Genomic DNA, 14,683 nt, shown 5'->3' with positions numbered 1-14,683 from the left:
TGCTGACAAAGGACAATTAAATTTAATTTAATAATTTAATTCCATTTTCACTGTATGTTTTGCAACATAATAATTTTGTTAAAAAACATTCATGTTAAAATTTGAAGAAGTTATGAATTACATAACTAATTGTGAAAAGACCAGGCAACTCAGTTTAGCCCAGTATCCCTGGAATAACCATTTTCCAGGTCCAAGAAAGGAAGAAATTAATTTAGAAAGCCTTGGGGGGGACAGGGGTGCAAGCAGGAGACAAGGAAGGACAAAAGGATAAGTAGAGGCTGAGTATGTTAGCTAGAATCAATTTGTGTATGATATTAAAATAAACCCATTCACCACCAGTATCATTGGTGTGCTACATCTGTATACCATTTTAAGTTTACGAGTTTCTCTGTTGCACTCTGTCACGCCCCAGAGATCATGAGGGGCAGTGTAAACACTTGCTCTCCTCCTGCTGTGAGGAAATCAGAGAGGGATGCAAAGAAAGTATTCCATGCTTCTTTCCAGCTGAGAGATTTTGGGCTCAAAATAAGACCAAACCAGCTTGAGAGCAGGTTTGATTTACAGATGGTTTTTGGGTTGTAGCAGTATCCCAAAACATTCAGGTAGTTTCATCTATCGCTAGTGACAAGCAGAGCTGTTTCCACAAGACGACTGATGAAACTTCATTATCCACTAGCCTAAATCTGGTAAATGCTTGCCTTCAAAACTGAAAATCTAGAATTATCAGAGATTTCCTTTTCAAAAAGAAACTCCATAAAGTTAGAGATTCAAAAGTACTTTTGTTAACAGTGTCTGTTAAAGACAGTTTTACTGCTATAATCGACCATGTTCAAAAGGAGAAGTGAAATAAACGTAACTGTAAACACAGCTGATACATTTGTAGCTGACATCCAGAAAACTCTACACTATTCTTACTTTTGAATTCTTATACCTTTACAGCATTTTTATGTGGGAAAACAACCTACGAATAAAACCAGAGACATTTTCACATACCTGAATCAAGGATTCACTCAGCTTCTCTTCATCAACCTCTAAAATTATATTTTTTATTTCTTCATAAGGCAAACGGAAAGAACCCAAAAATATTGCTGAAATTCAGTAATAAAAAATTAGAATCAAAAAGGTCAAAAAGATTGATTATAAGGCAAACTATTTCTAGCAACTCAAAAATTATATCTTGATCCAAATTAAGATGATTCACAATGAAAAAGTTTTCTATATAAAACAAACAGTAGATGAGCCACACTACTGCAGTTCAACTTAGAAATTTTACTTCTAAGAAATGAAACTATGACAACAATTTTAACTGTTTCATCCGCCTCAGTTGCTCCCTAACAGTGTCACTTACCTCTAGCAATAAAGTCCTATTTTTATGAATGGCAACATATCTGTATTACTACTTAAACAGACTTAATCAACCACTAGAAGACTTTAGCTATTGTTTTTTGCTTTCATAACCATGTATGAATAGCGGTACTTCATTTACAATTGGTTGACTGATATTTACATGACATTCTAGAAAAAATTCCATATCAAAAGGATAATGAAGAGCTGGGCAAAGACAAAAAAACAATACCTAACTCTACCACTTTTTAGGGTAACTAAATTTATACAAGAGACAATGTATATTGTATACCCTTCCAAGATAAGCGTTCCCAAAGCAGTTCGATCTCAGGGTGTTATAACATCTCAACAGAGCCCCATTCAGTAAACTACAAAATATCCTAACACAGATGGATTAGCATACCATTTTAATAAACTGCTGTATATTCAACCTAACTACTATGGCTGATTTTCCTGCATCCACATTTTCAGAACTTGAAGTTTTATATCACTGGTGTCATAGTGCATTTTCTGCTTAAGAAAATGTGCTCATGGATGTGGTAATAAACAATGCGCAGATTTGGTTTTACACACTTCATTTGCCACGGGTATAGATGAATAAGTGACATTTTATGGTATTTCTAATTCAAATAAAAGAATCTACTGCTCTCAATGATTGATTTCCCTCCATGATTAAAGAGAGAAGCACATTAAAAATAATAGTTGGGGCTGTTTTCCTTACAATTTATAGTAGTAGTATTTGCACCTAAGTTAACCTATTTTGTAGTATTTTTCTCTTTAAAAGTCTAACCCCCATCAAGCTCTCTCTCTCCATTGCTTTGACCAGAAAGCATGGTTAGAACTGGCCTCTCAACCCCAACCCACAAAAAACCTACCAACACTGTGCCTTCCCTCATACTTCCAGTATAAATCAATTAATGAAAGAATCAACTTTTTGTTACAAAAAAATATAGTTCATTAACAGTTAAATCTACATCATTTTTCCATGTTACTTTTTAAAGTTTTCCCAAATTGTATAGTGAATTCAAATCATATATATGTAAAACACTTCTGAACTTAAGACTCGTGTTCACATTAGCCAGTTTTTAGAAAAAGAATACTGCACATGTAAACAAAATAGAAATAAGACATTTAAGCACAGACATGTGTACTTGCTAATTAGATATTCACCTAATGCATTTGACATCACTTACATAAGTTTTGTGCGGTTTTTCCATCCAAAATTCTTAATTCTTTAATCCTTTTCTTTGACTGAACTGTTTTCTTTTCTTCTGATTCTTCTACCGCTTTTTTAGCTGTAAAGAATGTATTTATTAAATTCTGATTCATTATTACAACTAAATCTAACAGACTAATAGCAACTCAGCTAGAAAGCCATAATAATGCATCTATTAGAATCAGTTCAAAACAAAATGAATGCACTGCCTCAACATACTCTAAAATATCCAAAGAAACAAAGCAAATGTACAAAATTAGGAGGAACATGAAATCAAAATGTTAATATGACAATGATCAATTTTCCCAAGCACTATCAAATTATATTTATGTATTTTAACCCAAAAAATTTGTTAACTTCAGCTCCAGTTCATTCCAAGCACTTTTAAAAACACAGTGATTTGGTGTTACCTCAAAGCACGTGAGTGCCCTCTGTTGAAATATTGCTAACTCAAATACCATGTGAAGTTCTTCATTCAAAACGAGTAAGATAAAACATTTGAGATTTATAACACTATATAAAGGTGGGTTTTTACTAATTGTTTATGTTGTCACTGGTAAAGAGCAAAACCAAATAAGAAAACACCATATATTTTAAATTCCTTTTTTGTTGTTGTTTTAATTAGCAAGTATCACTAGCCTTATATTCAGTACTTAAAATTATATACAAAGTAACACGGTATTGAAATATTTAAAATATATGCTGATTTTGCATAATTTAACATACTTAATTTTTACAGAATTTTCTTAAGTATTAATTAAGTAAACCCATTAACAAAGATCTATTTCCTTTTAAATATCACATAACGTATTTGGCACTGAAGGAATAGAAACTTAACGTGATTAACATTAATTAAACTTAATGAACATTTTAAATTATTCAAAACTAACTGAAAAACTTTAAAGTCAAAAGAGGAATTTTTAGGCAGACTAAATACACCTTTCTTTTAAGCATTGTTTTTTGCTGTACTAATTTCATCAGCATGGGTTTTATTACAGGTATCTCCTAAGAAAAGATGTTCATTTTTAGTGTGAATAACACCAAAGCCTCAGTTTCAACCTCTTAAAAAAATATAACAAAGAAAACAGTTATTTTTCTCCTTATACACTTTACCACTAGGAAAACATCACACATAAAATAATTCTACTGGATTTATACCACTTGAATAATTAGTTTACCTTGAGTATTTTCACACCAGTTTTTCATTAACCAAGCTAGTACAAGATAGTTCTCTCATCCCCAGCTACCTCTAAAAAGCCTAAAGCGGAAAAAGCTAAACACAAAAGATGATTCAACAACAATGCAATACTTGTTCGCCCCTTGCCCCGACATTATTCTGCAAGCCTAACTACACAAGTACGACCAGCTTGCTTTATATTTGAAAAAGAACAGCTATACATCAACTTGGTAATACACAGATAATACTCAAAATTCCCACCAGCACTGACCCTTTAGCTATAATGAACTACTGTTTAAAATCCTGAAGTGACACTCCATGAAATAATCACACCCTTATCACTAATTGTTCTCAATTAAACAAGGAAATAAAACCAGGCGCTCAAAAAAACAAACAAAAAATACCCAAGAGTTAAAAATTAGTTGTCCCATGAGAAGGCAATAAACATTATGAGTTCATTTATATGAACAGAAGCTATTGAAAAGCCTAGATTTGTGTCTGTTGAGACAGGTGTGAGAAATGATTCAAGAAGATGAGTGACCTATTCCAAACTTCATCTGTTTAAGAATTAAACCCTTTGGATTTCCATATATGATTGGGTCTTTAAAGTGTTGAACAACACACACCCTCACAATCAGCTCACAGAGTACTATACTTGGCACATTAGTTGTGAACACTAAACACAAACCTGTTCTGTAACCAGCTAAGACAATACACACACAAAGCCAGTGTTAACCATTTCAGTCTTGTGGCTTGCAAAACTGCAGAGATAACAAAAATATGAAGTCGTAAAAGAAAACGGAAGAAACAAATGTTTTTGTTACCGAATGTCACCCCACACAAAGGTAACTTTTTTCCTACAGTGGTAATGCACGTGATCAGATCTGATCAGACACAGCAAGTGAGAGAAACACCTTTGTGAGCAAGAGTTCAAGGGCAAAGGTGTTACATGAACCCAACTCAAAACATGTATTAAAGTTACTCAGCTGCTACAGTATCAAAATAGGAAAAGTGGTTTTGGGGCTTCAGTTTTTAAGCATACAATATTTTACACAAAGAGACATACAGAGGATGGGCTGCATCAGAATCCACAACAATACCGCTGCCCATACAGGGCAAACAACCAGGTTTCATTATAGTTCTTCCTCACCTGTTTCCAGATTGCACTATTCTAGCGGTTGTGAAACCAATAACCACATGTAGAACACAAAAGACCAAATGTTCAAAAGTTTTATAACAAACCATGGCTACTCTTACCTGCTTAAGCCTGAAGGGCTGTAACACCATCACTTATAAATCATCCATTTTATAAATATTTCATGTCTGGGTTAGATTAAAACTTTTCCATTTGGAAAACACCAGAGAAGATATTCTTTCCAAAGGTTCTTATCTTTTAAGTATGAGACTTTAAAGACTAAGTTAGCTTTATGCCAATTTACAAAAAAACATGAAGAAATATTCAAACCAGATGCTTATGTGACTGCACCAAAGTTGCATCCAGCATCAACACCAATCTTACCAACCTAAGACTCATAGGCAGAAAGAGACATTAACTTACTAGAATTTCTCCAACACAGTTTGACCCATGCTTGAGATTACATTAAGCATGAGAGCTATCAAAAGCCATGCCCTCCCCTGTTCTGTTAGTGGCTTGCTCTCTCTCTGATCGCGTAGTCCATTTTAGCAGTGATTCGACTTGACAGGACCACGGATTACAGAATTTTAAAAAATAATTAAATAAATCAAAAGCTACTTGATAAATTTCAGAAACAATACACTATTGCTGACCAGCCTCCCAACCCTTTTCAGGTACTCCCTTCGCAAGTGCCTGTTTAAAGATGAGACACACTTTTTGGTTTGATGCCACAGAACCAGAGGGAGAGATGAAAAAAGGATTTTATAGAGTCAAGACAGGGTAGCTCAAAAAAGCAAGATGAAAACAAATAAATCTGGAAGCTAAAGCATCTGTATTACTTCATAAAGATCTTGGAGTTTAGTGCTGTGATTATTCATTACAGCACTTGTTAATGGCACTGGCTTACAACTTCATTCAAAACAAGCTTGTTTTCAAACCGACAAGTCTTACAGACAGTAGCTAGAGCTAGGGACAGTCATACCCAGGTTTCCATAACAAAGATGGTGCTATTTTAGAAAAAAAGGTGAGGCAGAGGGGAAATTTCCTTACTTTCTGACCACAACTGGTTAAGCAATAGAACACTGAAAGAAACAGGTCAGCTCTCCAAGTCTGAAGCTTGGAGCATCCACCTCCCACCCAAATCCCTGCTGAGCTAGTCATCCACTTCTGAGTACCCTGCTTAAGTTTGCCTCTCTTGTTTCAGAACACGATTAGCTTTTTCCCACTTTAAACTAGGCTTGATCCAAATTCAGCCTTCCAAATTCATGGCTTACCTGTTTCACTTCCCAGAACATACTCACTAATCAAGTTTATGTCAGTCCTCTACTGCATTAACAGCCCTGGCAGAGTCCTCCAGTAAGTGGTTAAACCTGTCCAGGTACTCTAGCAAGTCACTCTTTGCAAAAGTGACGAATATCTCCTTCACAAGTTCTCAGTAAAAGAGTCCAGAAGCCCAAGTATTTTGTCACCACATAAAAGAAGCCTGCGTACCAGCAGAGTAGAGTTCAGACTGAAAAGGGCCTGTCAGGTGTCCTCTCGTATTTCAGATCACCATGTCTGTGATAACTGACAATGCTAATGCACTTCTGTTGTGTTGATGCAAAGCATTTTTAAATCCCCTACCCTGCATCTCTGTTTTTCATCTTGAAAGTTAATCCCTTTTCACACGAACTTATGTAGATTAATATTTGGACTTATCTGGAATACATATTGTACACACACACACAAACAGGCACACATACATGTGTGGATTTTTTGTTTTGAAGAAATTAAGAAAAGGATACTCTTGGTTGTTTAAAACTACTTCCCCATTCAGCTGGGAAGAAGTAAGAAAGAAGCAAGCATTTTTTTAAAAAAGAATTAACAGTCATCGAAATGACAAAACATCCACTAATGCGTAATTATTTCACACCAGTTACACCTATAGAATGTTTTGGTTGAGTTTACTTTTCTTTACCATCTACCTCAAGCAGACAGGAGAGGGAAAGGGCAAGAGAGCCAATATCATAAAGCAAAAGGGGAAAAGGTAGTTTTAGCATACGCAGATGTCTCTTTGAAGACCAGAAAATACAGATCTAAACACCAACATTACGTAACCTACTTTTTTTTTTTTTTAATTTAGATTAGAGTTCTATTTTGTTAGTAACAACATATTTGTTTATCAGTGTTAGAGGAAAAAAGCTGATGCAACATGCTGCAAGGGATTGTTTTCTGTTCATCTAACATTATGCAACGCATGTGCAGCTCAAGTGTGTACCTTTAGTGATACCTTCAGCTGGGAACTAATTTAATCCCACAGAAAGTGCACTGCTTGAAACCCATGTAGGGTTTAAAGAAAAAATGGCAACACTAAACAAAATGTTATGTAAGTTTAAAATACATTAAACAAGACTAATGATAATCATGGCAAAGAACTACACAAACATGGTGAAATACTTCAGAGATGTAATTAAGAAAAAAATTCTACCACCAGTACTTCTGTAACAAAAAAAGTAAGCACACATGGCTCTTAAAATTACCATTCTACATTCTGTTCATTAATTCAGCTACTGAATGACATTAAAAGTCATCATGACAAATTTTTAGAAATACATACAATTTTATTTAATGCTATTGGAGATGTTAAAGCTTTTTACTCTGAGCTGAAATGTCCAGTTCATATTAACTTCCCCCTTTCTTTTTTTAAATAAGCAGTGAATAATTTTAATAAAGAATTAACAGTAAAAACTGTCAGTCATTAATATGATGAGTATGAAAAATAAGAGGAGACAAAAAGGAGTACATTGAATTACAGTGTGGAGAAAGCAGAGATTTATATGAACTTTAGTCTATCTGAACATGAACCTTAATCTCCAATTTCTATCAAGTCTGTACCCACCGTGAACAAATGCCCTTATATTGTCACAGGAAATGAATGAGTAATTTCATCTTATTTCCACCTGGCAAGTGGCTTACCAATTGCATTTACTAGTATTTGGCAACAAATACAAATATACAAAAGAAATTAATTTCTTTATTATTCCCTTTACCTGAAAGGTGATCTACGGCTAATATAGGAGTATGGGAGAAAAAAATTAAGTGTACATACAGTTTCAAGGGATGTAAACTACACCTACAGGAGTATGCTTGTACAGCTGAAACTATTAATTACACTCAGAAGTTCACTCAAAAAAACCCACCACATGATACAACTTGGTAGAAAAATGAAATAAGGAGCTAGGAATGCCACTGAAACATTAGAAGATATTTTCTAGCACAAAAATTCGGTAAATTCTACTGCAACATAAGAAAACTTCTTTAAGTCTGGCTAAATTGATGATATTAGGAAGCTACTGATAGTTTTCTATTTCTGCATTACTTCTAGAGGCACCCAAGAATGGAAATAAAAGTCAAAGAAAAGGGGAGAGGGAGGAAAGTCAAACATAACATAGTCTCAAATTTGCACTTGTTCTCTTCCCTCACCAATACACCAACATTAAGTCTTTCCATTTGTCTAACCGCATACTTTCCACACTCAAATGAAACAGTGCAGCAGTTCACACAAGTTAGGCCTAGTTAGCATAGCTCTTAGCATAAGCCTGTGAATTTCCACCAACCACTTGTTTTACTAAAGTAGATGAAATACGACCAACCTCTTGTTCCAGACAGCAGAATGAACTCTAGCAGGTTTTGCATGCTCAAGGAAACAGAGAGCCAAACTATGCAAATAACCTGTTGATCATCAAGAATTGCAAATGGGTCCAGAAGCATCCTGAACAAGCAGAGCCCTGTCAATGGCAACAAGCCAGAAAACAACAGTGCAAGCTAAATGGACCAGTGACCACAGAGGTATTTGCTATCCAATGCTATAACCAATGAAACTGGAGAATATTCAATGGATCCCAGAGGGGAGACTCTGGGAGATGCCACAGTCCTGCACCTGCACTATGCATCGCACAGCTGAAGACAACTTCACTCCTGGACCACATCATCTCTCCTGCAGAACATGGATGTCATGCAATTTGTGAACTGCATAAACTGAGATTAAAGTGGTTTGGTATCCAAATTCATTTATAGTCTCCACACTATCATTTGGTCTTAAACTTTGACAAACAGCAAACCATTTCCCCAAATATCTGGAGATAAATGCAAGAGCATTAACAGATGGCAGCCACGCCCTCTTGTCAATTAAGTCAGCAGCTGCGTGATCTCATATTTATTCCCAATGCCACCTGGCATTTTGCAGTTCACCTAAAATCACTCATTTATTGATTCCTGAAGTAATATTAATTAAGCACTCCTGCTGTCACTCTGTCCTTTCTGCAATCAGAAGAGCTAAATACCTGATACAGCATTAAAAAAAAAAAAAAAAGAAAGAAAACAATTTTATTATAAAGAAAGCAAGCAATTGATCTGAAAGTGGATCTTAGTTTGAGCTCTCAAGATTAAAAAAAATAAAACTGACAGGGGAAAAAAAACATGCAATCTCGTATGTTTTTTGCCTAATTAATGTAATCAAGCTGAAGGAAGTGACATCAACCCAACAGATTATGCTGTACAGAAGAAAAAAGAAATCATGAATTAGTTTTACAAATTAGTTTTGTCAAAAAATAGCAGGGGATTTATATTCCTATTATTTGTTCTTATAATACAATTGATTGTTATTATATTTGACCACCACATTTAATGACTATATGAAATATTTCTTGTTTTATTAAAATTGCCCTAAAATGGTTGTAACTTGTCCAAGTTTCAAGTGCAATTTGAAAATCTGCATCAGGAACTTGTGCAATAAAGTTGTACAGTTAAAGTGTGCTTAATTAACCACTCCATATTGCAGTTGCTTTCAGCTTTCTATCAACAGCTTGAAATCAAGTAGATGTCTGGGCCACAAATACTTTATTTAAAAAAAAAAAAAAGCCACACACAACTGATTTTGCCCCTTCTATTTACCCTGCTAAAGACCAATGCAAAAGATGGTGCTTTTGCTGAAAGACAGTAAGCAAATATTAACAATTCGTCACATACAAATGGTCACAGAAATACATGCAAGCACTACTTCTGAACATTAGAAATCAAACAACAGCAGGCAAACAATGATTAAACTGAAAATATCCTCAATGGGTCTACTTAACTGTGTTGTATGGTGTCCTGTAAGAAGCTGGAATAAAAGCTAGTAGCCTTCTCCATGAACTTCTCTCACATTCCCTCCACGAATATTTATATAGAAGAAAGCCTCAGGATTGTCCACCCCGTTTCTCCCTTTGCCACTGCCACTGCTTCAAAATCTGCGATGCTTAACGTGAACATGCTGGCTTTTGCTCCAAAGAGATGCTTATCCTGGGTCGGTTTTGCTGGGCACTGAGCCATTACATGTCTTTGCTGCCTATATATTAGTGCTTGACTAATGATTAAAAAGACCAGTCAATGCATTTTAGAAGTAATATATTAAGTTTTTATGTGGGTCAGAGAAGACATTTGCCTATAAAAATAAAATGCTGCCTATAATAGTATTTCTAATTTAGACAGTTGCATGTCCCAGTTATATTTTTTCCTCTGATACCAGGTCATCATCACCTCAGAACTGTGAGATAGGATAGAACCTGGAAAATAATTATAGCTAACTGGTACGCCTGTTATCCATAAGCTTTCAGAAGTAAAAGAAAAGCACCAAGACAGATTAAAAAAAAAAAAAAGAAATCAAAGTAAAACAAAATGTCAAAAAACTGCTATCGTATTTTATCAAGATTTTAATAAACTCATTTTCTGTTATTACTATGACAAGTCTAGTAAACAAAAATCTTTTAAATGAATAGTTCAGCTATTTTGCCTCTTGATTAGGCTTGTAAAAGGAACATCTTTCCCAATAAAGACACTTACAGGACTCACATTTTCCAACAGTATTTTAGAACTAATAAAGCTAAAAAAAATCCCAAGATCCAAAAATCCCTTTATACAGTCAAGTTAAGTAGATGTTTAATGGAACAGACTAAAATTTTACTGAAAATGAAATGCTAAATTGATTTATTTTCCTTTTTCACTGTGATATTCGACATATAAAGCTCCTGACTAAATATTTAAACACTAAGTAAAATACACATTTCAAAATCCATATTCCAGTACCCTCTCCCTTTTTAAACTATTTCTCTACCATCAAAGTTTTAAACAAACACTCATGAAAATTTGTTTTACTTCTATATATCTAAATCCCAAACCCCTCAGTTTGTTTACCATCTTCAAGATCTACTGTAGTTTTTAAGTGTAATGTAGTACATCCTGGTTATATACTCTGACCTACACAGTGAAATACACAATGTTACATTTTCATTGACCTAGTACTTAAGAAATTTGATTTTATGTTGAGTAAAAAGAATTCTATACTCCTACTAATTTAGAGTTAAAAAAAAAATGGTAATAGCTGGTATTTACTGTTTTATTAGGCCAGCAGAACTCAAAGGTATGCTTTCATAGGCGTCAGGTCCAAAGCATAACTTCACAGGGGAAAAGGATCATACTAAAAATAATTGGGAAATTATCTGTCTTAATATATTCCATTAATTTCTATAACCAGTAAGCAGTGCCCTGTGAAGCTGACTGGAAATCACAGCTTTGCTAGTTGATAAATACAAATAGCAACTTTTATCCTTATTTATAAAATGTTGAGAAATTAGTCTTTCATAAACAGGTGTTTGATATTGTGGCCTTGTGGTGGACAGTATCAAATCTAATTAGTCGCATGTAATCTATTAGAAGCATACCTTTCAACCTAATCATATGTGGGCACAAATATTTTTGTTACATGTCAGTGACAAGAATACATGTTATTACAACCTTCAGATTAGAATTACTTACAGTTTTAACCAGACACATTAGAGGACAGTGACTTGTTTGGAACAGGAACTGCCACACCACACCTTGTCACAGGAAGACGTATTGGATCTTTCCACATTACAATCACTCTGACTAATGATCATTCTAACTAAGGTCATCCCAATAGAGTTTCAGTACGCTGACAGTGAAACATTTCTGGCATACTAATGTAACTCTCTGAAAAACAAACAGTAATTGATGATTCCATACTAAGACAACCAAAACCGTGAGGTTCCCCCCCTCCCAATAACTGGGGTAGATCAACTGATACTTATTAAATAATGGCCATCAATGACGTATTACTGTTTGTCTTTTGTGTATCATGTGCAATTTTGGTCTTCCCCTCTATGGTCTTTGAAAACACAGAGAAAGTAAATATAAATTAGTTATTAATGAGACTTGCAATGACAGAAAAAGGAGGCAACAAACTAGGAGGATTGAAACACTGGAAAACTACACATTTGTTTGAAATACAGAGAAGATCAATGCCACAGCTTATGAATGCTAAAAGATCATGAGTTCACTGAAGACAAAACAAAATGAAGACTTTACTATGTATAAAGGTGTGACCTCTGGCTTAGAAAAAACTGTCAACTGTTGGAATATGGGAAGTATCACCATTTAGTTTATTCTGTCTACGTACATGAAGAGACAGACATTTAATATGTGTTAGTTAACATATATTTAACTCTTTTGCCTAAGCATCGGCTCTCAGTCACCTGCTGAAGACAAAATACCAAGCTCAACTGGCCTGAAGACAACCCTGTATGGTTGTATACGTTACTACTACCTTCCAACAGATTTACCTTGAAAAAGCTTTCTTGGGGTCCAAGTATCTCAAAGGATGTTGAAAACACCCAGGCGCTCACTGAATACATGTGCAATGATTATCTGCCTTCAAGAAGTAAAAGATAAATTACTTCCACATTACAGGATTAGTCTTAGGGGACCTACCAGACTACTAAATTAAGCCATTTGCCTTGTAGCAGACTAAAAATAGTTCTAGAACATACAGCTATCAGTCTCTCACCTTTACCAACATAGCCAGGTTTCACTATTCACCTCAGCACATTTTAGGCATATATGCATACAGAATCCACAGTATATTCTAAATTTAGCAGATGGAATCTATGCTCTGCTTAGTTTATATTACCAACGTAAGCAAAAATTGGCTAAAATTATTCATTAAGAAGGCAGCATCTCAGCACTACTGATCCAAATGTCTTAAATGGAAGAACAAAAAATGTCAAAAGGAAAACCTCGAAACGTATTCCAGATGTACTACCATTCAGAATACACAACTTACAGATAGTTCCACACTGACTTATAAAAATCAGCCAGTTTACCATGTGGACTTTTTGATTTTAGAAAGCCTTTAAGCCATACATTTTTAATTACTTGCCTCTACACATTGGGACATTATTCCACAGCAGTATTCTAAAATAATTATATTCCCACCTTACAGAAGAGAAAAAGGTATCTGAATGAATGAAGTTTCAGAGAAGTTTCAGTTTCCCACAACTGCACAAGACACAAAACACTTACAGAATATACAAAATTGTAATTTCAACTTTACATCCTTTAGTGATCATTAACAAATAATTCAATAACTCAACAAAACTATCAGCTTTTTATCTGTGTTAATGCCTATGTACCTAGTATTTTCAATTTCTCAATGAATTCAGAAAATTAATAGCATGATTCTTAACTTTTAATCCTTTAGATAGCTTTTTAATGTATCTTTCTCCAAAGAATTTTTATTCATTTAGATAACAGATCTATCCTTACTCTATGTATCTGCGGCAGAAATTCTTGCAGTAGCAGATATCCTGTTCAAAGCATCTCCTAATAGCATTATAGTTGAAACAACTATCAATCAGATAAAAGTTGCAATCTCAAAACCAGATAAGGAATTTTTTTTTTTTTTGTCAGCATTAAATGAAGAAAAATCAGTTTTGCACATAAAACCAACAGCCATGGGGAGGGGAGCATTTTTTGTAAATATGACATCATTGCAGATCAGCATGATACGTAACTGGAACTAGGCCACGAATCAGACCACGTTTTGTCAGTTTATACTTTTACAGAAAAAACCCACATTGTATTTCATGTAAGAGAAATTTGAGAAAAAGTATATTTAGGAAGTAATGTAGTATGTACTAGCTATGGTGCTGCTGAAAGATGGAGGGAACATCTCTTTAATACAGACTTAAAAAAGAATTATTTTACAAGTAAGGCCATAAGTTTTGCTTATAACTACATCTTTGTTTACAGTGGATTTTTATTTATTTAAACAAATACACTGTTATTCCTGGAACTCTGCTGGAAGCTTTCAGGATATTAAAATATAGGTGCATGGTCTATTTAATAGTCAGCACAAACTTTCCTGGTAAGCGGCTGATCTGTTTTCCATCCTTTCCCCCAAACTTTTCTTTTTTTTTTCCTTCCACCTTCACTTGGGTCACAAATTCACAGTCAACTGCACAGCTTTACTTCAGCTGAAGAACCTGCATTACAACGCTCAGCTTTCTAGCAGTAGCTAGACATGGAGCTTCCTTTACCAATATTGAGAAAGTTTCCAGAAAACACAGCTACAAATAACACATCAGAAGGCAAAAGACATTGTTTTAAAACCATCCTGCATAGAATTATAGAACACAGACCTAGAAAAGACAAGTGATTGACCTCCAACTCATTATGAGTGTATTATATAGCTCTCTATATAATACACTCATATATAGCTATATAGCTATAAATTCTTACACACAAAAGATAAGCTGCAATTTAGGAAAATTTCCACAACAGATAATCTTAACCGCTCATTTAACAAAAAATTACTGTAAAATCCATAGAATGGGCAATTCAATCATGTTCTGAGTAACTAGCTTCAAATTAAACAGATTTTTCTAGTACCTAACTTAAATTTCCTTGCAAAAAAAAGACTTGAAAAAGAGTATCTTTT

The 14,683-nt window shown here is 34.5% G+C and overlaps 1 protein-coding gene across 11 annotated transcripts in view; it reads right to left on the bottom strand.

Annotated features, from left to right (window-relative positions):
* DIAPH2 (diaphanous related formin 2) overlaps positions 1-14,683 on the bottom strand; it is a 251,755-nt gene that overhangs the window by 165,828 nt on the left and 71,244 nt on the right. For all 11 annotated transcript variants that reach the window (XM_075161966.1, XM_075161969.1, XM_075161962.1 and 8 more), the window contains 2 exons: positions 2,538-2,639; positions 994-1,088 (listed from right to left, as the gene is read on the bottom strand). In XM_075161966.1, coding sequence (XP_075018067.1) covers positions 994-1,088; positions 2,538-2,639 — 197 coding nt within the window. The remainder of the gene's footprint in view (positions 1-993; positions 1,089-2,537; positions 2,640-14,683) is intronic.

Source organism: Calonectris borealis, chromosome 13, assembly GCF_964195595.1.
Source record: "Calonectris borealis chromosome 13, bCalBor7.hap1.2, whole genome shotgun sequence".
Classification (NCBI taxonomy): Eukaryota; Metazoa; Chordata; class Aves; order Procellariiformes; family Procellariidae; genus Calonectris; species Calonectris borealis.
This window is presented reverse-complemented; position numbering and strand designations above follow the sequence as displayed.